This window comes from Lissotriton vulgaris, chromosome 3_1 (assembly GCF_964263255.1).
Source record: "Lissotriton vulgaris chromosome 3_1, aLisVul1.2, whole genome shotgun sequence".
Classification (NCBI taxonomy): Eukaryota; Metazoa; Chordata; class Amphibia; order Caudata; family Salamandridae; genus Lissotriton; species Lissotriton vulgaris.
The window spans coordinates 1,787,951,368-1,787,976,547 of record NC_141689.1 but is presented as its reverse complement, the minus strand read 5'-3'; the positions used below and the strand labels follow the sequence as shown (position 1 = coordinate 1,787,976,547).

General features: G+C 45.7%; 1 protein-coding gene across 2 annotated transcripts in view; it reads right to left on the bottom strand.

Annotated features, from left to right (window-relative positions):
* Positions 1–25,180, bottom strand: part of PRDM5 (PR/SET domain 5) — a 666,844-nt gene that overhangs the window by 128,305 nt on the left and 513,359 nt on the right. For both annotated transcript variants that reach the window (XM_086962221.1, XM_086962220.1), the window contains one exon: positions 10,972–11,057. In XM_086962221.1, the coding sequence (XP_086818347.1) occupies positions 10,972–11,057 (86 nt within the window). The remainder of the gene's footprint in view (positions 1–10,971; positions 11,058–25,180) is intronic.

Here is a 25,180-nt window from a genome sequence, read left to right as displayed (position 1 = left end):
CTCCTCCGAGGTCAGGGAGTCTCGGTGACGGTGCTGGGGCTTGCAGGAGGAAAGCCAGGTGTCACAGTTGCAAACCCTAAATGACGTCTATGCCCTCCCTGCCATCTGTGTTGCTTTGGCCACCTTCCATTTTACTTCCTCTACCTGTACCCTTCATGTTGATTCCCAACAGCAGTGTCCTCTCTGTTGCTTACCCCCACCCTTACTCTCCATGTTGCTTACCCCACCTGCACCCTCGTTTTGCTTCCTGTCTCAGCTTTTGGAAAAAAGGCTTTTACCCGAATTATTTTTATTTACGATGCAACTCAGATCCGTAAATAAAAAGAAAAAAGTGACTACATCATTATGCAGACCCGCATGCATGGTAAGCGTACCTATAAAAGGATGCAGCTGCAGCATCATACCACCATTTTAGATCTCGGCTGTAGAAAGTGCATGCTCTGTCTCAAAGAGACATGCTGTATCTACTTCATGAGCTTTAGCCATCCAATAGGCTTTTCATTTGCTGGCTCTGTCCTCATTCTCCTATTCTTTCTTACCATTTGTCAATGGCATGCATTTGTCATGCCTCTTCCTGTGTTTACCGCTCCAGAGAGCAGGAAACAAGTACACTATCTCTCCACTATCCCTCATGTTATGACCAAGTTAGGAACTTCATTTTTCTTGGTTTACGAACCTTCCTCAGGAGTTCTGTTGTTTTCATTTGCTTTGAGCTGCATTTGTTTTCTTATTCCATCCCACTTTTCATTCTCTCTGAGCGCCGTATCACTTCCTCCTTCTTTTCTTAGTTTACGAGCCTTCTTCAGGAGCACTGCTGTTTTCATTCGCTCCGAGGGCCACTTTTTTTTCTTTTTCCATCCCGCTTTTCATTCACCCAAGTATCACTTCCCCTTTATTTTCATGGTTTACGAGCCCTCCTCTGGAGCACTGCTGTTTCTGGAGTTGTTGCTAAGAGGTAGGGAAATTTGCCAGCAGAGTATCAAGTTTATTAAACAATGAGGAAACTGCAATCCTGACAAGGTGAAAGCCCCACCCTGCTTCCAGGCTGTGTGGTTTAATGACCGCCTCACAACCCCTCATAGGCATCAATCTAGTGGGAGGAGAAAAAACATGACACCCCACGTCCAAATCCCTGGATGTGGTATGACCTCACAGAGAGCGCGGTCTTTGTGTCCATGGGTGGTGTGTTCAGCGACACCAGCCCCGCCCCTATACACAAGTAGCATTATATGTTGGTGCTTAGCTTCATGGCACTGAACGGGTTCTTCGCTGCCTGTTTGTTAAAAATCTGGCAAGATTCACTAAGTCAGAGCTTCAAACAAAAAAGCCCCACAAGCAAATGTGAGGCGTATCTCGTTCTGCCAATCACAATCTTTTCTCACCAATGCACACATCCATTCATTAAAAATCAGATATGGGAAACTGGCTATGCAAAAATAAAATTCTATTTGTTGGCAAAACTTTTGTTTCCATAAAATGTTCTAAATCCAGCTTGAAAAGTTAAAAAATAAAGAGAACAATCTATGCTCAGCTACTTAAAATTGTAATAAGAGTAGCTAAGTATGTGTGACATCTTCTGCTTTTCCCACCTTTTCACCCAAAAGCACACTGCATTCTCTGGCATGCATTTTTCCGTTCTAACTGTACACATAGTTTAAAAACAGCATGCAGGATAATGGCTGGCATGGTATAGAGGTGAGAGTTTCCACCTCAATTTTATGGTATTTGATGACCCTTCTAAACTGTTGAATAAACAACTTAATCAACCTCAGTCATAAATTGCTCATACTATACATAATTGCATCAGACCTCAATTAAACTGTAGGCCTCAGCGGACACCCCTGATGAAGTTCTCTTGGTTGCTGAGAGTAGTTGGAGGCCAAGAACCCCTATTGTTGCCACAAGTCCCCAACAGCAGAATTGCTGAGAACTTGTCAGAGGCCCCACCCCCTTTCTCAACCACTCTGCAAAGGGACACCCTGGTTCACCTCTGGTTGGTGGATGAAGTCCCCTTGGCTGCTAAGGGTCGTTGGGGCCAAGAACCCATATCCTAGCCACAAGTATGTCTCCCACACCGGGATTGCTGAGTCCTTGTCAGAGGCCCACCTTCATTCTCAAGCACTCTGCAAAAGCGCTTCCTGGTGCACTACCAGTTGTGGGAGGACCTCCCCTTGGCTGCTGATGTCCGTTAGGGGACAAGAACCCCTATCACTGCCACAAGTTAGTCCCCAGCAGGGGGAATGCTAAACCTTGTTGGAGGTCCCGCCCCCTTTCTCAATCAGTCCACAAATATGGCTCCTGGTGCACTACTGGTTGGGGGATCAAGTCATTTTGGCTGGTGAGGGTTGTTGAGGCCAAGAATCCCTATTTTTGCCACAAGTAAGTCCCCTACAGTGGGGTTGCTGAGACTTCGTTAGAGGCCACATCCCCTTTCTCAACCACTTTGGAAACATGCCTTCTGGTGCACTACTGGCTGGAGGATGAACTCCCCTTTACTGCTGAGGGTCATTGGGGGTCAAGTACCCCTGTTGTTGCCACAAGTATGAAAGTCCCACAAACTTAGATTGCTGAGACCTCATCAGAGGCCCTGCCCCCTTTCTCAACCATTCTTCAAACATTCTCCTGGAGCACTACTCTTGGGGGATGAAGTCTACGGGTGAAGGCACAGGTAAACTCAATTTCACCAGCGGTTGGCAGAGTTTTTGTCAACTCCTTGTTCCAAGCAGAATGCGGAGTGTCAAAACTCCAAACTCTGCCTGCTGGGTAGAGTTTAACGCCCACCCTTACTAAACTGTTGATGTTCTTTCCTGATGCTTTCTTTTCAAGAGTGATTTGTAGAGTTGTGAGTTATCAGATGGTGCACTTTCTCTTAACAAGACAGTAATCTTGAGAGTATAAAACCGTTAAGACTATTGATTAGAAATGCAACCATATGTTTATACTTTCCATTGAAAGAAAGCATGCACCGCCAAAGTACACGTCTAGTGTCCACTAGCTACTCGAAGATGACTACATCACCTTCATCCATCGAATACTTTTTAATAATGCATGCTAAGCCAATAATCTCATAAACTGTGTAGGGATAGCAGTCATCCTTTGCAGCATACAAAATTATTTTAATTATTGTAACATATTTACTAGCCTTTGTCCACAGCCTGCTTGCTAATTGGTTTATTTCCCGCTAAAACGGCCCTTTCACTATCTCTGTAATGAGGCACTGCCATTGCCAAGACCTTTTGGCTATGCAAATGCTTGTTCTTTTTTGTTCCCCTTTAGCCATGTTGCACACCATCAGTGATGTTGCACAGCGTCGCAAAAAAACATGGAGTAAACCAATGGGTCCCAAATGCGAGAATTTTATGACATTACCAATACTTGTTTACTGCTGTACAGAACAAATAATCTTGTCCAGAATAAAGATGTTGTATGGGAAACTATCAATGTCAAGAATATCAACCTGCATATGTACGAACTCCACAATATTTACTAAAACAATATTGTTTGAGTAAGTATGCATAGGGAAGTATAGTTTTACTCTTCTTAACCTCTGAATGTACTTACTTTGACAGTACTTTCGTAGTCGATATTGAAGAATTGATCTGTTTCCAGTATTCTAACATCAATATTGTGACTCCATACCAAAAAGAAACCTGTTTCTTGCTACCTATTCTCAATTACATTGTATTACATTTATATAATTGTAGTGAAAAAATATGAGCGGTTTTAATGTTAGGAGCGGGTCTACGACTTTTGTAATGGCCAATGTCCTAAACAGTCCCCTGCATAATACAGCACTTTCAAACAACCTTATCTCTAACTAAAAACTTGCAGCCTAACCAACAGTTTGACCCTGGTATTAATGAAGCCAACAACCAAATCATCACCCAGATATCTATCACATCCTGGTGAATTCTTCTTCTGCCACCAAGCAGCCTCACCTTCTACAGATCATCAAATTCATTCTCAGAATGACGTGCGTCCCTGAGGTGGGCAGAAAACCCATCCAGAAGGACTATTAAAAAATGAAAAAACAAATCGGCCAGTGGACCAGGTGATATCCTGTGACTCTGAATGTGTCCCAATGTTGCCCCACAGTTCCTCCAATCTCCCAATCTACTGCAGCCAGGACATCCATCCTCCGTGACATCCCACACTTCCAACGTAGTAAGGTGCACATTTGGAAAATGGCATCAGTGTACCAAAACGTTATGCTAAATGGATTCAAAGAAATCGTAGAATGTTGGTTACCTGGTAAACACTCCAATACAAGACAAATCATTTTTTGGGTATTTGGCATTAGGCGCTGGGTCTGTACCTGGCAATCATATCCCAAAAATACCCCTTTCACACCTGACATAAATGTGTGCTCTCATTAGTTTGTATACAATAAATGGCAGGCCACGCCTTTGTTTGAAAACTGTACTTCACTGTTTTCAGTATATGCAACATTTAGTGCAAGCAAGCTCACCATGAAATGACAGGTCAACATAGTTTCCTCAGCATGCTTCCACAGTCTCTGCATGCTCTGAAGAATCTCAAATGGCTCCCCATAAGCACCAGGAAAATAGTCATGCAAGCCCTAATCACCTGCTGTCTACACTACGGCAACGCAATGTATGCAGGAACCACAATGAAACTCATGAGAAGGCTCCAGATGATAAAAAATTACGCAGCCAGACTGATCCTCATCCTGCCCAAACAGACTCACATCACCTAGCAGCTGAGGAACCTCCACTGGCTCCTCATCCAGACAAGTGCCAATTCAAACTACTGACACATGCCTAAAATGCCCTGGGACAAGAATACATGAACCATCACCTGAACTTCCACCAGCCATCCAGAAAACTTTGCTCAGCCTCCCTCGCCCTGGTACAGACACCGAGCATCCACCATAGCCACAGCAGAGGACATTCCTTCTCCCAACTCGCTGGTAAGTTCTGGAATGCCTCCACCTCTGAACATCACCCTCGCTGACCAACTTCTGGAAGTAACTCAAGACCTGGCTCTTTGACTAAGCTCAGTAACCCAGAGTCTGGATACCCTCGTGTGTGATAAGTCACGCTTTACAAGTATTGATTGATTGATTGATGCATAAGACGGAATGTTTTTCCCTAATTAGTCGAAGACAAGGTTCTGTGCTATATTTCAGCATCCCTCTCTTATTATTATTGAGATGTCTACCACGTTTTCTATGTTCCATTTAGAAAGTAGAGGTAACTCGCTTTGATACTTTTCTGTGCCTAAGTTAAGCACAGTTACAAGGTCATACCTCCAGAGTGGACATTCACAAGAAGTGTCCCCTCGCTACCTCTCCGCACTGTTGAAGGTCCACAGGAGAATGCTTTGGCAATCAAGACGGCTAGTACAAGTCTATGGCGCGGTTTTAGAACTCTGTCTCCAACTCCTGGAAAATGGTGGAAACTTGGTTAAAGCAAACAGCCATTATTGGTTGTAAAACTATATTTTTCAGTCAGTCTGAGTTTTCCAAAATATAGACGTAAAATTTTGATCCCATGAAAGGACACTATAAAAAACGAAATATTTTTCTTTAAAAAGTATCTCAGAAGAGACAAGTCATATCTAGTGCCAGGAAAAGCCCCCTTGTAACCACATATTTGCACTGGGACAAACGCCAAGCAAACAGCCATAACACAGCGAGCGAATACATTAACTTGGTGGGAGGGGGAAACCTGTAAAAGCAGGCACTTTTCCAAAGCCCTTTGAACCTTGCAAAGGGATGTAGTTTGATGGAGCTCCTGGGAGTGTGGGATCCAGATGCAGAGAAGGTTTCTCAATTTAAAGTCCACATAACGCAATTCATTTATTCAATAATACGTGATTTTGCCTAAAATGAGTCAAGGATTATGGAAGAAAGCAGGAAGACTGGTGTTAAGATAATTACCTGAGTATTTAACTATACCACTGTAATCAAAAACTGATTTATGGAGCACTAAAGTACGCAGGAATATTAAAATAAGGTGTTTAATGTTAATGCGAAAAATGCAGTGCTGAGAAAAATTCCCGGTTAAAGCACTAATTATCTCCCACTCACAGCGGTTGCTATTGTAGCCATATGCCAATAAACTTGCTCATCCAGTTTTCAACGAGTCTACAAAATGTTTCTTGAGTGATGTTAGCATAGATTGTTAGGAATTTATCGTAAGGGAGGGGAGCCGAACAAAGAAATAACAAAGTGGTGTAAACCGAATTGAAAAGTTATTTCACTAAGTCTGCAATGAACACTCGTTGCTAAAATGTTTACGTTTTTACAAAAATATTTCCTTTGACATCAAATAAAGTTGTTTTTAACCCTATACGTACTTTGATATAAACGCGCAGCATTCTGTATATAACATTTGCATATTATTGGTCACATTCGAAGTACGACAGCTTGTCTTTAGTGACAAAAATAGAATTAGAACACTTAGCCCTGACCCTCAAAAGACAAATATTGCTGCCAGTGCCCTCCACAAGAGTACAGATGAGAACATTCAAAAGAGGCACACCTCATGAGAATGGTAACTTTGGGCATGCAGAGGAGCATTACGGAATCCACAGATCCCACTATAGATGCACAGGCATGTTAACACTGCAGGGGAAAGTACACCATTGCACAGTTTAATCCAAGAACAATGAAAGTCAGACTGCCTTAAGGCCCAGAAGGCATTGCAATTTTAGAAGGGTCATATGCAAACTATTACTTGGCATGAATCCTTTGGTGACAAACACCTTCACCTGTGACAAATGGTCATCACGTATCACCCAGCGGTGATTTCAGGAGTAGCTGGCAGAATGGCTGCCATAGACCCTCCCCCCTTGCAAGACCACAACATCCAGCAGCGTCCACTACTGGGAGTAGTCCTGCTGCCATTTGCCGCTGTTTTCCTTCTTTTTCTCTCCAGCATCCCATTTAACTGGGTGCCTCCTCCCACATCGTGGGAATTGCCAGAGGCCATCCACCCCGCAAAACCACAACTCCCAGCAGACTGCGCTACTGAGAGTAGTCCTGCTGCTATTCACCACAGTTTTCCCGCTTTTCCTCTCCAGCAGCCCATTTAACTGGGCACCTCCTCCTGCATCACATGGCGCATGAGGGCGGTGCATGGACCAAGCCTAGGCCAAGGGCAGACCCATCCGTGCCCGTCAGGGCCCGAAAGAGGATGGGCTGGGCCACCCCTCTTTTGCCACACCCCTTCAGGTAAAACCCCTCATCGGCACCTCGCTCCTGCTGTTGTAGTGCTTAGTTTCTGCCCCAGCACCTGTTCTTTTCTCAGCAGCTAGCCTACCTGCAGTGCACCCCCAACCCCTGGCAGCCTGTCTCAGTAAGCATGCTTTTCCAGGCCTACCCATCCCCCGGCCAGGCCCAGCCAGCCTCAGACCCCAGTCCAGCCTCCTGCCTCCTGCGCTCAGCTCCACCAGCACCCCCCCCCCCACACCATTACCCCATGGGGAAGCGGTCCCTCGTGCACTGCCTCCTGCTTTACCATGGAGGAATTTAAAGCCCTGAAATCTTGATGCCACAACAACAACTGCTCATTTACCTCCCCCAGGACCACCAAAGGACCGGAATTGCCGTTTCACCTGTGTCACTGAGGATACCATCCATGCCTCTCTAATCAGCCACACTACATCACACACACCACCAAAAAGGCCGACGCCACCACTTCCGGAAAGATCAACTGCCTGCTGATCAATGGATGCTCACTTGGAAAACACACCACGTAAATCTGGGACACCATCATGACCTACACTTCTTCATCACAGAAACTTGGCTGAACCATGCAGCCACTCTGGACATTGCCACATCTACCCCCGAAGGATACAAGATTGTACACCAGGACCGATCCAACAGAAACGGTGGAGGCATCGCCATAATCTACATAGAGAACCTTGAATGCTCAACCATCACAGATGACTCCAACCCCTTCATGGAGCACCTCCACTTCCTACTGTGAACGAACAGCAAAACACCATCAGAGGCACCCTCACGTACAGACCAGCAGGACCCCACCCTGCCTTCGGCAACACAATCCCTAACTTCTTCACCCCTTTCGCCATCAACTCGAATCTGTGCATATTCCTAGGAGATCTCAACTTTCACCTTGAGAACACCAATGACGTCAACATGGCTGACCTCCTAGATAGCATGGCTAACCTCGGACTCAAACTGTTTGTCCCCAACCACACGCACAACACACGCTCAACCCCCTCTTCTCAGCCAGCAACAGAGTAAGAGACACCCACACCTGGGAGCTCACCTGGACTGATCATCACTACGTCAATTTCATCATCTCGAATCACCCCACAAAACCCCCACCTCCACTGCCAGCAAAGCACAGTGCAATTGGTCAAAGGTATCAGAGCAAAGATGGACTAACATCCTTAACTCCCACCTACCCACCACCACTGAAGACGTGGAACAAGCTGCAAAAAACTTTGGGAACTGGATCACAGAAAGTGCTGACAAAGTTACACCTATGAAACCGACCATCCCCAAGAAACAAACACGACACCCCAACTAGTTCACAGCAGAATTTAAAACCCAGAAACTCGACTGCAGTCAGAAAGAAAGAAGATGGTGCACCAGTAAGACCCTTGAGGACCGAAAACAATTCACAGATGCCCTCAACCATTACCACCACCACCTCCTCAAAGACAGTAAGAAGACCACCCAAGCCACTAGGATCAATGACAACTCCAACACCAGCATAGAACTGTTTAACATCGGAAGTAGTTCATCAACCCCGCATTTGTCGATGCCGCACGCGCTACGAAATTTGTTTTATTTATTGATATGTTTACTTACCTCTAAACAGCCGTAATCCGTAGTTTACTAGCCCCCACCCTGCCCCTCCCCTGCTCCACTTCAGTGCCCCAGCACTCCCACCTCGGGCCGGCACTGATGAATAGATACATGAACATATCATTAGGGCATTAATTGATATGGCATTCATTATCTTAACTATATTAATCGTTATCTTCCTGTGCGTTTCATGGATATGCCCTGAGTACAAAACAATACATCTAAATCAGCCTAATTTAAATAATTATTGATGAGTCTGAAAAAATGGCACGGATCGGACCCTTTTGGAACAATGTTTTACACCCGTGCCTGCACAAAATAAAGAAGTAAATAAAGTTTCAGAAGAGTATAACTCACAGAAACAGAGTTTCATTACATGACAAGGTCAAGGGAGGGCATGAGGAATAATATCAGGAAAGGAGCTTTTATGGAAAGATAAGATACTGCTTTAAAGAAAGCAGGACTCTACAGACCAGAAAAATTGTAAAGTGTAAATGTAGAAGTCCAGCCATTATTACTAGCTATTGATTTCTGGACAGTCAATAGAACTCATTATGGCAACACAGGAGAGCAGGAATGAAAATACAGAGCAAAGCCTTCCTTCATGATGTGGAAAGCCCGGGAACATGGCTTCTTGGAAGGATCCTAGACAGTTGTGGGTGATCCCCATGGGAACCCTTCCTTCGACTTAAATTAACCATTCCAGGGTCAAAATAACAAGCTCTGCTCCCTTCTTCTTCAGCTAGCTAAGGTTCTTGAGAATTGGCCTACAGTATGCCACTCTAGAATTGAAGCTACAGTCATACAGGTTGAGCTGCTTCCTTGTTAAGGCTACATTAAATTTACTGTGATTGACTGTCTGCGAGGAGAGTCTCTTCTTGGAGATTCATCCAATGGAAATCTGCTTTACATCTGCTTCATCCATCGCCAGAGATGGCACTGAGAAGGCGAAGACTAAAAATGGACAAACTAGCTTGGTTTACCTCTAAATTACCCCCATTTTGATGATTTCTGAGATTATGAAACTTTCCAATCGTTTCTGCAAATGTCACCCTAAATTCTCAGATAAGGCACTTTTTTAAGTCCAGGAGGGGAGAGTAGCCGAGTCCGTGGCAGGACAGTGCAGCTATTTTTACTCCCTGAAGTGGAAATGCAGGAGCTTGCATTCTCTTCAGGTCTATGATCGATTATTTTCGAAAATCCTTCTCACTTCTTTTGCTCTTAGGCAAATCACAGTCTTTTTATTATGTTGATATAAAATCAAGCTGTTCTGCTATAGACATAGACTGATTATTCTCGTAAATGTATTGGTGCAGAGAATATTTAAGGTTAGGAGGCTTCACTGCTCTGTTGGGCTTCAAACATTACAGTGCAATGTAGGGGCCTATCCTTCAATGTAAGTACTCGAAAAATTAAAACATTCAGTGGGTGGGAAACTTTTACTCCTGCTATAAGCTTGTAAAAATATTTTGGGTTCATTCTGAGCAACTACTTCAAGGCCTAGTGAGGAGCACCTCAAAGAAGGCCCTCGTGTGCTGCTGTACTCTGTGAATGAACAAATATCTAATTATTTCTCAGAATGCCAGCGAATTCCTTTGACATCCACTTGAGTCTTCTTGATGGATAACTGGTGAAGGCAACGTTATGAATCTTAACCTGCAAAAAGAGCCCATCTGGGCTGACTTTAAAATTAATTATGGAGGGGCGCTATTGCGTTCTCCAAAATACCTCCAGACAAATAAATGCTGTTGAAAGTGTGCACATAGTAATACAAAGTAAAATCATTCCTTCTGTGGTCCAATTTTCTACAGCAAATAATCAGTGGAAGAACTTTGGCTACCCCAGGATTACAGCTGGCAAAAGAATTTGCGGTGTTTGCAGGATGCAGATATTTTGAAAATATTGGCTTTCTACAGTGAGTCTCTTTTCCACGGAACACATAGGAAGGTGGTGATGTACACATGACATATGTTGTGTTCATAAAAGAGGATTATACATAGTCCGCGTTTCTAATATTCAAAGATCAAACATGCTTCAGAGTCTAAAGATGACAGATTACTTCCAGAAAGGGGCATTTCACTGTTTCTCCTAAAAAAAACATCACCTTTAAACACTGCACTGACAATCAAAGCTGGGAATTGCTTCCAAACGGGCCAGCCAATCCTTACCCTTGTGTGAGTCCGAATGTGCATCTTTAATCCGTCATTCTTGCTGAAAGCCTTGTCACAGTAGGGACACTGGTAGGGGCGCTCACCTGCGAAAGAGATAAGCATCGGAGTCAACACGTGCAGCCGAGAGAAAGGGAGCCCTGCATCTGTTCATCAAGGCTGTACAGCAGGACCAAGTCACGGGAGACACATTCTTCTGACCTCTTGTCAGCTTGGGTGTGCTACATCAGCATAAGCCACCCCAGGCCCTATTCACAAAGATATGTATAACCATTGTAATTGTACTGACAAAACCGCAACTATACACATGCCTATTCCTAATGCTAAAGTGCTGGAAAAACTCTGCTTATAGATGACGTGCAAATGTCTCTCAACTTTTTAGGTCTCGCTAGACAGCAAATGCACTATCGCTTTCAGACCTTTTGTTTTCTAACAGTGGGCTCAGAGGCCACCCTTGTGTACCATTGGTTGGCTGCATTATCACTCTCATTTCCTTGCTTCTTAGTAGTCAGCTACCATAGGCTTCCATCCTCTTCAAGTGTTTGTTCTTCCCCTGGCGCATGGATGCATTACTTGTGTCCTTCCACTGCTCATTTCTTTTCGGCACTATTTTTTTATTTGTCTTTAGGAACTCTATGAGAGAGCATCATTTTTTATCTATCTCCCTTGTGCACGTGTCTCCCAGGTGTCTGACCCTCCCCTTTCTGTCTACTTGCCCCAGTCCCTCTTTACCTCCCTCAATTGTTGTCAGCTTTCCCCAGTTCCTCCCCCACCTTCCGTTGTTCATCTAGCTCCTGACTAGCCCTAGCTCCATGTCATCTTCCACCTCCTCCATGCCTCTCTTCCTCCATCACTGCTGTCTTCTACCCCACTCTGTGTTGCCTCGGGCATCACACCCTGTAATAAACAAAAAATGCTATGACAGCAGCTGCACGGCTGTACAACATGGTTACAAAATAAATAGACTAAGAAATCCAATAGCTGTCTTGGAGGTGAGTCAATACTTTTGTCAACTTTCTTTCTCCACAGAGAAACATGTTCCTCTGAGGAAAAACACCTTATCCTACGCCTCTTGTACATATGGAGGTGCTTGTAATGTTATGTTACGGAATTTTTTTAAGCGAATGAGTTACGCAGAGGTGTCCTGGCGCTAGTTACGTATCCTTTCAGCAGAAGCAGCAGAGGCAGAGTTACTTATTAAAAACCCAAGTCTTTAAAACCCTCTTAAAGGCTAGAAGATCTGAGGCATTTCTCAGGTGAAAAGGAAGGTCATTCCAGGCTTTGGCTCCCCCGAAGACAAAGCTTCGGCCTCCCCACATCGCCTTTTTTGTAGCTGGAACAATAACCAGCTTGGCTCATAGAGAGCAAAGATTTCTTTTTGGTATGTACCAATTAAATTGTTTCTGTAGGTAGTCCTAAACCTTGGAGTGCCTTAAATACGGTACACAGAGATTTGGAGCACACCCGATTCCTCACCAGGAGCCAATGTAAGTTGCCTGGCAACCGCGTTTTGCAGCCTTTGGAGTTTGTTCGTAAAACGTTCCTGAATATTAAGATATAGACGGTTGCAATAATCCAGCCTGGATAAAACTAGTGCGATGACCACTGTTTGCCGACTGTCAGATGGTAAAAAGGTAATGTTTTTTTCACTGTTTTAAGAACATACACTGTTGAAGATGAGACTGCATTGACTTGGTTGACAAAGGTAAGTCTATAATCTACAATTACTCCCAGGTTTTTCACTTTTTCCCAGGTGTAGGGAGAGAGCCCATGGAAGAGAGCCACCAGTTTGGGTTCCAGAAATTGGAGTCATTCCCAAATAATGGGACTTCCGTCTTGCCTGAATTAAGCTTTAGGCAATTTTCCAGCTACCAACAGATTAAAGCATTCTCATCCACTTTATTCCAGGCTCTAAGTTCTATCTGTCTCTTGATACATGTTCCACTCGCCCGTTGATCCCTAAGGGCTGTCTCAAACTGGACAGCACTGTGGTCTGTCCAGAGGAGAGGAAGTACCCCAGTAAACCGGAGACCTGGGTGGTTTGCTAAAATACCGTCCAGGGTATGTCCTGCCACATGAGTTGGGCCATTAACATGCTGCTGGAGATCCGCGCTCTTCATCAAATCGATGAGGATTGCTGTGTCTGGTTCGGAGGGGGCCTCCAGATAATAGTTGAAGGCCACCATGCCTCTTTGCAGATGCTCTATTCCCGCAGATTACCAATGGGCATATTAAATGAGTTTCCAGCTCCTGGTGATCTGTATAATAAAATACCTTTAAAGGTATGATGATGGGAGAGGTTAAAGTTAAAAGACAAAGCTTCACAAGCTGGTTGGATGCATCACAGAAGACCGCCTTCATTGAGCTAAGGTAGATGACCGCCAGTCCTCCTCCTATCCCATTAGGCCTGTACAACGTATACCATGAGAACCCTGGAGGAGTGGATTTCACCAAATCCGGCCCTGATGATTCATCAGTCCAAGCTTCCGTAATGAAAGCCATTTTTATGTCCCTATTCTCAATTAGCCTTGCGCACTCAGTGCTATGCTTGACCAACTATCCTGCGTTCAACAAGATGCAATTAAACACTAATGTTTCATGCCCCACTGACAATTCATTAGCGTCCCTCATTTGCTTAGTGGTTTAATATTCAATGTTTGTCAGGGTCACTTTGCAATTAGGACAAGTCAAGAGAAGAGATGTGGGCTTAGAATTAAAAGTAAGGCATAAACATTCCGACTCTTTGTCCGCCCTGTTCGGACTTACCAAATCTGTTCTAGAATATCTATTTGGTGTGCTTTTACCTGATAATGGACTTGCACGGGTCCTAGTGCTGAGCGCTGGCCGAGAGCAGACAGGCGCCGACAGCCTTGCCTTTGGCACGCTTTGGCGCCCCAGCGGCACACTCGCGGCAGCCTCGTTAATTATAGTCTGATTTGGAAAAAGCCTAGTCTGCTCACCAAAAATAGTCCCAAGATGGCAGCCCCGCCAAACAGTGTGGAATGTGTGCTCATCCAAACATTGGTTCAGATACGGGATTCACAGAAGGTAACACATCAATATCTATTAAACGAAATGTTTCAAAAATCACATCTTTACATTAAAATTCAATTTAGTTTTGTGCAAAATACGCAATTCACAGTCAAAGTCCAGCTGTCTACCGGCTCATGCCTCAGGAGAGGTAACGTTGCACGCTCGCGCCAGGCTCGTTAATTATAGTCTGATTGGGAAAAAGCCCAGTCTGCTCACCAATATATAGCCCCAAGATGGCTGCCCAGCCAAACAGTGCCGGATGTGAGCTGACCTAAACACTGGTTCAGATACGGAATTCACATAAGATAACACGACAATATCTATTAAATTTAGTTTTTGAGAGGGTTTCAGCCCCCATTTACATATGTATTTGCCACCTTTTATGGTACTTTATTTAGGTGTGCTAAAGTGGTGACTAAATCCATTTGAAACGTTGGTGATAACCAGGGGTCCTGGAATTATGGAGCAATGAAGGACCAAAGTATGCAGCAAAGACGACTAATTTATGCAGGCAGAAAAAGCCAACATTGTGCCATAATTAGGCACATACTATGGCAGTATTCGTCAATAGTTTATTGCCTTAGTACAGCTAACAGCAACTACGAGCGGACCAGTTACCCTTTACATCATGGACTGTGACTGCATGGCACTAGTATAGTGATTTATATTTTTAATAGCGTTTGCTCTATTAGACATTAAAACCAACATTTTTTTATATGCAAATCATGTAGAAAGAGTTAGATAAGTGAGTGTGATAAATACGTAATTATGTGGAAAACAGAGCAGCCACTAATCTTAACAATTCCGGTGTCCATGGTTATAACCACAAAGTTATGCTAATGATATACAAGTTACCAATAAATACACACCAGTAGCCCAATAATTATGATGGAAGAAAATCTACCATACAGGGCAATATTCGGTTTCAAAAGTGCAATTGACATGTAAAATTCCACTCATTTGAAGTCTGTGAATCACAATCTGACATTTGCAAATATTGATGCATTTTTTGTGCATAAAAAAATGTGCATGCATATTTGTTAATAAAGCCACATGATGACTATACTATGGAGTTCTGAATTCGTGTGTAGTATTTGCGGCTTGACATAGCACACAGCTAAATGAAAATCGTTCTAGCACTGACAATCCAAGGCAGGAAATGACATAGCACTATGTGACCTTCCGTGAAACTGTACGCAGAGAACAAAAGAATGTGTGCTGGTAGCATGCAGTGTTGGATCAAAGCACAATTTCCCAGCTTCTTGATGTTTTCATAACAAGATGTGAATGCATGCCGGGAGATCTTCAGTAAAAATGACAGGCCCAGCAACAACACTTGCTATCAATTCAACCGAAACCAGGCAAAGTGAGGCCCACTGCATTGTCACTCGCGGCTCTCAACGCGTGTGAACATCCCTATTCACAACACATCTGTTCGCCATTGCAGTCATCTGGCTGCCTACATCATACACAATCACCAAAAATGCATTTCTCCTCATGTACTGCCTTTACCGATGGGGGTACATTTCCAAGTCACTGAAAGGTCATTGTTGAAAAAAATTACAACGTTTATGTTTGAAGGGTTTGTTTCTTGATTGATTTCAACATTTTACTTTATCAGTCAAATTTGTTGCCCTTTAGAAAAAGGAGCATGACGCAAAGATATCAAATATATTTTCACTAGCCCAGATATTTTTTTAGTTATCCGTTTTTTTTTTTATTTCGTTCGTACATTAACTGTAAACCAACAATGCAGAGGTTCATTTAATCCGTCTTACATTTCATCGAAAAATACACGCTACCTGTTCATCTAAGACATTTTTTACTTAATCTAACAATGTACATTGGGGGGCTGGTCAACTGTTTAAGATGGCAGATGCATAACTTGTAGGCTCCCGGACCGGGCCCCGTAATCTGCAACAATAATCTCCTTGTTTGCTGCTTCAAGCCATGCAACTGCAGCGCTGAAGAGCCCGGTAGGTTGGTGGACTCCGGTTCATGGTCGGTGCACAGCGGACAGCCTGGCGTGCTGATCTCTGCTCCCCCAGGTCCCGGGGCGAAGATAGCGGCCAGACGTGTGTGAGGTCCCAGCCTGCAGACAGAGCAACGGGCTGGGCCCGATACCTGAGGGCCACCCGGCAGGGCCGGACTGGCTACCGGGCCTTTTGGAATGCTGCTGAGCTGGGGGCTGATTTCGTTCATGGAGACCTGCGTGTGCTAAACAAAATTCGTTTTGTTTTAATTATTTTGATGCACATGTAGGTCTCCATGAACGAAATCAGCACCCACCGCAGTGAAATCAGCCCCCAGCTTTGCAGCATTCCAAACTTCCCGGTAGTCAGTCCGGCCCTGCCACTCGCCAATCAGCCCCTCTGAGGAGTTAGGACACGGTCCATACACCCAGATGCTTGTGCCCCCTGTGTCGGCTAAGCTGAGGAGTGCTCGGACCCTGCCGGGTAGTGCACAGCTGAGCCCTGGTGCAGTGCTGCTGCGCCCATTGGCCTGAAGAGGCCTTGTAGACACTGTTGAGGAACCAATTGGAGGAGAGAGGAGGCCCTGGATAAGGCCTGCAATTCCTGTATGACCACGAGGTTTAAGACCACACAGTCTGAGGGGAGAACAGTGGCAAGTGGACCCATGAGGTTCAGTGAACTACATTAGCACGCGGGGCACACTGAGCCCGGGGACGCTGTGACATATTGACAGTCCGGAAGCCCAGTTACACCAGTAGCATATGAGCAGCGCTTCCACTGGGCACCATCAGAACTTGGGGCACCAACATCTGGCCTCTGAACTCTATAGGGCCTGAAGGTGCCCCACTGGACTCATCAGTGGTGTCATAGCGAAGAATAGAGCGAGGCACCACTGGAATACTAAGGTGCCCCTGCGGTGCAGATCTGGGTGACAGGAAGCGGCAGCAACCTTACTGATTCCTGCAATTGTTCTCTTTACAGCAAGGGCTGTCTTGGGGAACTAAACTTGGCTGTGGCGACTACACTGGTTCCCTTGGCAGCAGGAGTTCAACTGCTAGCTGCCTAATAAGGGCACAATCGGGTGCAATGTAGAAGATGATGGGGCCCACTGGATGCATCCTTTAAGTCTTGAATTGGGCACCTGTCTCGAGTGTTATCCTTAGGACTAGTTGCAATATAGTGCCACACTCTGGCTTGGGAGGTGCGCTCTATTCCCCTTGCTGTGCGGAGTACCTGTGGTGGGAGACTCTGGGGAGTATGGGGGAGCATTGACAGTCAGCCATTTCACCACGTGTGGGGCCTAGAGCACAGCCCTGATCCACATTCCTGTTAAGCTGTTCCCCACTGCTCCCTACCCCACAAGGGGACTTATGATACTGCTGAGGACCCTGTCCCTTTATAGCCCACAAGCCCTCCAGGACTACTTGCGACCCCCACGAACGGCGGGGAAAGTGGAGAGGGGTGTGTGTCTCCCCCTAAGTATTGAGACTGAGGCCCACTGGCAGCAACCATGGGACGCACCAGAAAGAAAACTAATAAACCAGCTATCCACTCTCTCTCCCAGTCCACCTCCGGGGAGATATCATTGACTCAGACACCAGAGGACTGTGTTGCCTCCACCACAGTGGCACCTCAAATGGACAAACTGGATGATATTCTTGAGGAAATCCACGATTCTCATGTTGCGATCAAACATTGTTTGGTGTTCATCACAACTGATATCAGCCTTCTCAAGGATGACCAGCACAAGTTAGCTGATTGGGTCAAAATTAATGAACTGACACCCTCCACCTATCTCCAAGCCAAGTGAAACACTTGTCAGAAATTACCCACCTACACCTACAGGAAGAGCAGCTCCAGGACCAAGTGGATGATGCAGAAGGGAGAGCTTGAACAAATATTTCAAGTTGCCAGTGTCCTGGAGGGTGCGGGGGGTCTCCATGCCACTCGATTATGGACTGGCTCCGGGCTGTGGGGTCTGACCTGTTTACAGTAGAGAGAGTGCACCGGGTCCCCACAAGGAAGCCTATCCTGGGAGCACCACTGCATCCCATTGTGGCCAAGATTCATAACTTTAAAGACAGGGATCCCCTACTATGTGCCATGCATGAAAAGGCACCCATTTCCCTGCTCCTGTACTATATGTTTAATGTTCAAATGCACACTGTTCAATGCAAGAACTCTTCTTTCCAAGAGGTCAAAAAACATCTGTGCACAGCTTGCCTCAAGTATGCACTATTGTTTCCAATCGGACTCCAGGTGCTCCATGAGCAATGTACCATCTTTTTTGACACTCCAGAAAGAGTGTGGGACAGGCTGGAACCACACATCCTGGATTGCTGAGACAGAGGCCACCCAGACCTGTGCTGCCCAAGGCTCAATGACCTCCGCGGGCCCCATGACTAGGGGAATCCACTCGAGATGGCTCAGAGGCAGCCCCCCCCCCCCCCCACAGCAGGCTCTGGAGGGTCAGCAAGAAGTAATTCAATTGGCTGCCACTCTGCGACTAACCAAGAAACTCATCAATTCCAGCTCATCACTGGGCAGCACCTCAGACCTGGACTCTATTGGCAGCATGGCACTGTTCCCTTCGATTACCCTGTGCATGACACATGACCTGTTGGATTGAATGTCATGAGTAATACATATATACTGATGTTTTAATTTCAGGTTAATATCTGCAGTTTCGGTATGTGGGATCAATCCTGGCTGCTTGCGGGCTGAACTGGGCTGCTGGTTGATTTTGAGAGAACGCAAAACAGAGGTAAAAATTTTAGGGGTGCATCATATGCACGAATAGTCAGCACCCACATATATAGAGGACTTACTAATCATGTTCAAATGTAATGTAGGGTTGAGAACTAATGTAGTTGGTATTAGAAATACACTGAGAGTTAATGTAAAGTGCTTTAAAAATCAATAATGCTGTTTTAACATAGAGATGCCGTTTGATGTGAAGTATTTCACTAATAAGAGATGTGTTTAATAAATCACCATTGTGCCTTTAGATCTGCTTTATTAAAACTCACAGTTGACGTGATTGAATGACTTAGGAAGAGAATTGTATTTTGCATTAAAGATGATGTTAAAGAACGAAAATGTATTGCTTATGTTAGGATGTTGGCCCACATAAACGTGCAGAGGCCCATTTCATGGAAATCGTGTAGGCCTGATTGAAATGCCTTGCTTAGCATTAAATCGTAGAAATGTTTTTGGAGAAAGCTACTTTAGCTAAAGTCAATTGCAACATTTAGAAATTGTGAGCCGATTCACATGCGTTCCTTTGCAGGTGCAGGACCAAGTAGATAGTGGAGTAGAAGAGCCCATTGTGTATGAGAGTTTGGATACTAGGCTCAGACGTGAAGGAGTAGCCGAGGAATTCAATTAAGCAACTTGAAGCGAAGGAGAGCCTGGGACCCAAGGATGTTTTAACGGACGATGATGGAGAGGTGCCATAATGGAAAAATCTGAAAACCAACACCTTCTAGAGGGGCGTACCTGATGGCGTGTCGTTCGCATTGTGGGGTTTTGTATTAGGGACAGCACCCCGAGGGTGGAGGTACAGCAGATGGGCTGAGGAGTCAGAGAGAGCGGTTGGTCAGGCCACGAGCTTAGCTATGACTGAGTAGTCTGAAGATTGAGATCGAAGGAAAGTGAGTGAACTCTTTTGAGAGTCACCACTGCTGACACCTTTTTCTGAATGGGATATTGTTGAGTAGGGATGTCATTTAGAATAGTGTAGGGACAGAGTAACCTGGATTTTATTTCTTTTATAAATGCATACTAAAACTCAGGTTATAGCAATTTTTGTTAGCCTGATGATTCTTGAATTGATTCTTGTATTATTTCTGAGTCGTCTGAGATTCTTCCGTAGGATTATGTTTGTATTAGTGCCTGTTTATCTTTTGAACATTTTGCTGAGATGTTTATACATCCAGTTGTTTTTGGCTTTGTAATAAATCTTTGAACTTAGTTCCTAGTCAGTGGTTCTTTGGGGGTACAAGGGAAATTCGTTAAAATTGACTAAGCATTGTTTAGATAGATTTCCTAATTCACTCTATGACAGGTAAAAAAGGTCTAGTCGACCTGTGTCAGGATTCTGGAGAATGGTAAGCCGACTCTAGAAGTAAAATCCCGCCCTTTCAGTTTGTATGCAACACAATTGTTTGCTTATTATCTCGGATATGACCCTAATGCATAGATTATTCATTGCTCCTGTTAATGATGTACAAAGTTTTATGACTATGTTTCTTCATCGTGCACTGCAATGGGGCCCTGGGTCCCAATGACCATAACTGTAGGAACAATTCCACAATCTAATTCCAATATTCCCAAAAGGTTTGGAACTGCATGTCCCTTCAACAAAGGCAATATTTTTTCAATGGTTGATATGCTATTGCTGGTTATATTGTTTGGAAACACAACAGGTGATGGACCGAATGTGGATCAATGTCACACACTCACCCCAGTCCAAAGATCTGGGCCCAAATCCATCGTTTTTTTGCACTCCACACCACCCTGGGTTAGACAATGGCGATATGCAAATCAGCTCTGACCCTGTGCCCCATGGGAACAGTCCAGTCCGAACTACAAAAGCCATGTCCTTCCCAGAACGGAATCAAGCATCCGAGGACCGGACCGGTTTCGAGGTAACACCTCTCATCAGCCCGGCTAGCTTGACTCCAGTGGTGTGGAGTGTCTGGGACCCACGTCTGGGCATCCCCAGCGCACTTAGGGCGGAATATGCAAACACAACAGGTGATGGACCGAATGTGGATCAATGTCACACACTCACCCCAGTCCAAAGATCTGGGCCCAAATCCATCGTTTTTTTGCACTCCACACCACCCTGGGTTAGACAATGGCGATATGCAAATCAGCTCTGACCCTGTGCCCCATGGGAACAGTCCAGTCCGAACTACAAAAGCCATGTCCTTCCCAGAACGGAATCAAGCATCCGAGGACCGGACCGGTTTCGAGGTAACACCTCTCATCAGCCCGGCTAGCTTGACTCCAGTGGTGTGGAGTGTCTGGGACCCACGTCTGGGCATCCCCAGCGCACTTAGGGCGGAATATGCAAACACAACAGGTGATGGACCGAATGTGGATCAATGTCACACACTCACCCCAGTCCAAAGATCTGGGCCCAAATCCATCGTTTTTTTGCACTCCACACCACCCTGGGTTAGACAATGGCGATATGCAAATCAGCTCTGACCCTGTGCCCCATGGGAACAGTCCAGTCCGAACTACAAAAGCCATGTCCTTCCCAGAACGGAATCAAGCATCCGAGGACCGGACCGGTTTCGAGGTAACACCTCTCATCAGCCCGGCTAGCTTGACTCCAGTGGTGTGGAGTGTCTGGGACCCACGTCTGGGCATCCCCAGCGCACTTAGGGCGGAATATGCAAACACAACAGGTGATGGACCGAATGTGGATCAATGTCACACACTCACCCCAGTCCAAAGATCTGGGCCCAAATCCATCGTTTTTTTGCACTCCACACCACCCTGGGTTAGACAATGGCGATATGCAAATCAGCTCTGACCCTGTGCCCCATGGGAACAGTCCAGTCCGAACTACAAAAGCCATGTCCTTCCCAGAACGGAATCAAGCATCCGAGGACCGGACCGGTTTCGAGGTAACACCTCTCATCAGCCCGGCTAGCTTGACTCCAGTGGTGTGGAGTGTCTGGGACCCACGTCTGGGCATCCCCAGCGCACTTAGGGCGGAATATGCAAACACAACAGGTGATGGACCGAATGTGGATCAATGTCACACACTCACCCCAGTCCAAAGATCTGGGCCCAAATCCATCGTTTTTTTGCACTCCACACCACCCTGGGTTAGACAATGGCGATATGCAAATCAGCTCTGACCCTGTGCCCCATGGGAACAGTCCAGTCCGAACTACAAAAGCCATGTCCTTCCCAGAACGGAATCAAGCATCCGAGGACCGGACCGGTTTCGAGGTAACACCTCTCATCAGCCCGGCTAGCTTGACTCCAGTGGTGTGGAGTGTCTGGGACCCACGTCTGGGCATCCCCAGCGCACTTAGGGCGGAATATGCAAACACAACAGGTGATGGACCGAATGTGGATCAATGTCACACACTCAACCCAGTCCAAAGATCTGGGCCCAAATCCATCGTTTTTTTGCACTCCACACCACCCTGGGTTAGACAATGGCGATATGCAAATCAGCTCTGACCCTGTGCCCCATGGGAACAGTCCAGTCCGAACTACAAAAGCCATGTCCTTCCCAGAACGGAATCAAGCATCCGAGGACCGGACCGGTTTCGAGGTAACACCTCTCATCAGCCCGGCTAGCTTGACTCCAGTGGTGTGGAGTGTCTGGGACCCACGCCTGGGCATCCCCAGCGCACTTAGGGCGGAATATGCAAACACAACAGGTGATGGACCGAATGTGGATCAATGTCACACACTCACCCCAGTCCAAAGATCTGGGCCCAAATCCATCGTTTTTTTGCACTCCACACCACCCTGGGTTAGACAATGGCGATATGCAAATCAGCTCTGACCCTGTGCCCCATGGGAACAGTCCAGTCCGAACTACAAAAGCCATGTCCTTCCCAGAACGGAATCAAGCATCCGAGGACCGGACCGGTTTCGAGGTAACACCTCTCATCAGCCCGGCTAGCTTGACTCCAGTGGTGTGGAGTGTCTGGGACCCACGTCTGGGCATCCCCAGCGCACTTAGGGCGGAATATGCAAACACAACAGGTGATGGACCGAATGTGGATCAATGTCACACACTCACCCCAGTCCAAAGATCTGGGCCCAAATCCATCGTTTTTTTGCACTCCACACCACCCTGGGTTAGACAATGGCGATATGCAAATCAGCTCTGACCCTGTGCCCCATGGGAACAGTATAGTCCGAACTACAAAAGCCATGTCCTTCCCAGAACGGAATCAAGCATCCGAGGACCGGACCGGTTTCGAGGTAACACCTCTCATCAGCCCGGCTAGCTTGACTAACTTTCATTCACACAGAATGAAATCATCGCGGGTTGACATAATAGCATAGGGCGATGCATTAAAAATTAAATTGCCCAATATGTCTGGTCCACTTAACAATGATCATTCAACCATAGGATCGGTACCTGAATGAGTTTAGGTGTACATGATTCAATGTTCCTTTTATACTGAAATAGTGAAAGTGTAACCATATATGAATCTTTCCTTATTTGTTTTGTTTGAACACACAGAAAGTATTGTAAATGTATGAAATTTCGTTTGTATTGTTTCCACAGTAAAAGGAATGTTTCATCCTCTGTATATTGCACAAAATATAAATATGCTTTGAAATTCTGAAATAATGACAAATGTTTACCTTCATGAAATAATGAAAGGAAGGTACACACCAGCTGAATAAATAAGCTGTGGTGATTTAAAATCGAGCCCTGGCACTTTTGTCTCCTACCATCATGTGCATCCAGTGGATAGGCCACCAGCTGCACCACTGAAGTTTGGAAACATCAGACCATTGTGTTTTACAGATTGCCAAAAGGGGCTACTCCATCCCCTTTGTGACAACCCCTCCACCTTTGTCATCCACTTACAATGGGTTGATGGTGGACCACCTCTCCTTGCTCTATCAGGAAGTGTTGGCTCTTTTGGCCAAGTAGCTTAATCATGAGGGTGCCGACATCAGAAGTAGGTCACAGATTCTATAGCTGCTAATTTCTGGTGCCCAAAAAGGACAGAGGCCTTCATACTATTCTAGACCTGCACCTTCACAATTTATTTCTGAGAAATGAGAAATTCAACATGCTCATGCTAGCTCAAGTCCTGTCTGCCCTGCATCCAGGAGACTGGATGGTTGTGTTGGACTTGCAGGACACATATTTCCACATGCCTGTCCTGCCTGTCTACAGACGTTACCTGCTATTCACGTGTGCCAAGAGCACTTTCAGTTTGCTGTGCTCCCATTCAGCTTTACCAGCACCCCTTGAGTGCTCACCAAGGTGATGACAGTGGTTGCAGCATGTCTGCAGAGGTCAGGGATTCCAGTCTTCCCCTACCTCGATGATTGGCTGTTTAAGGCGGGCTGACAACAGGTAGTTGCCTGCCATTTCAAGACTACTGCGAAACTCCTGCACGTGTTGGAGGTTTACTATCAATGTGCTGAAGGGAAACCTGACTCCCTCCAATGTGCTCCCTTTCATCAGAGCTGTAGTGGCAAAAACAGTTTCAGAAAGCTCAAGATATTCAGACTATGATACAGATGTGTTTTTAGACATTATCCTGGATTTTGGAATGAATCACCCTGAGGCTGTTTGCCTCATATCATCAGTTATCTTACTTGTAACACTTGCTTGTTAGCATATGCGGGCTCTGCAGTGAGACCTGAAGTTCCATTGGGCACAGCATCAGGTGAATCTCTCCAACATACTCCAGATCTTGGCGGTAAAAGATGTGCAATGGTGATTGACGAACCACGATTGGGTCAATGGCAACCCTCTCTACCTTCCTCAACCAGAGCTGACTATAGTGACAGATGCGTCACTCCTATGCTGAGGTGGTCATCTGGGAGAGAAGGAGATCAGAGACTCTGGTCTCTGGCAGAGTTTGAGCTTCACATCAATATGTTGGAGCTTTGGATAATCAGCTTGGCATTAAAAGCCTTTCTTCCGTCAATCATGGGAAGACTGGTGCATGTGTTCATAGACAATAGTAGGGTAGGGTCGTGGACTCTTTCTCAGGGGGCTCTGCGTATCTGGACATGGCTGGAGCATCAGGTCATTTTCCTGGTGGTTCAACACCTGGCAGGCTCTTTAAAGGTCATAGCAGACAAACTCAGTCGATGATGCCTAGTGTATCACAAACGGCGTCTCCATCTAGAGGTGGTACAAGGTCTCTTTTGAGAGTGGGAGAGCCTTGGCTACATTTGTTTGCCACCGCCAGGACGCACCATGTCCACAATTTTGTGCAAGGGAGTTTCCAAGGCATCTTTCTCTTGGAGACACTTCATCTCAATTGGAGCTCCGGCCTACTATATGTCTTTCCGCCAGTACCACTTCGGCACAGAGTTCTCAAGAAGATCAGGAATGACTGGGGCCCAGTCATTCTTGTGGGTCTGGATTGGGCAAAGAGAGACTGGTATCTCAGGCTGTTGAGCATAAGCATCGGTTCCCCAATCATATTGCCTCATTGACAGAATCTTTTGTTGCAGCAACA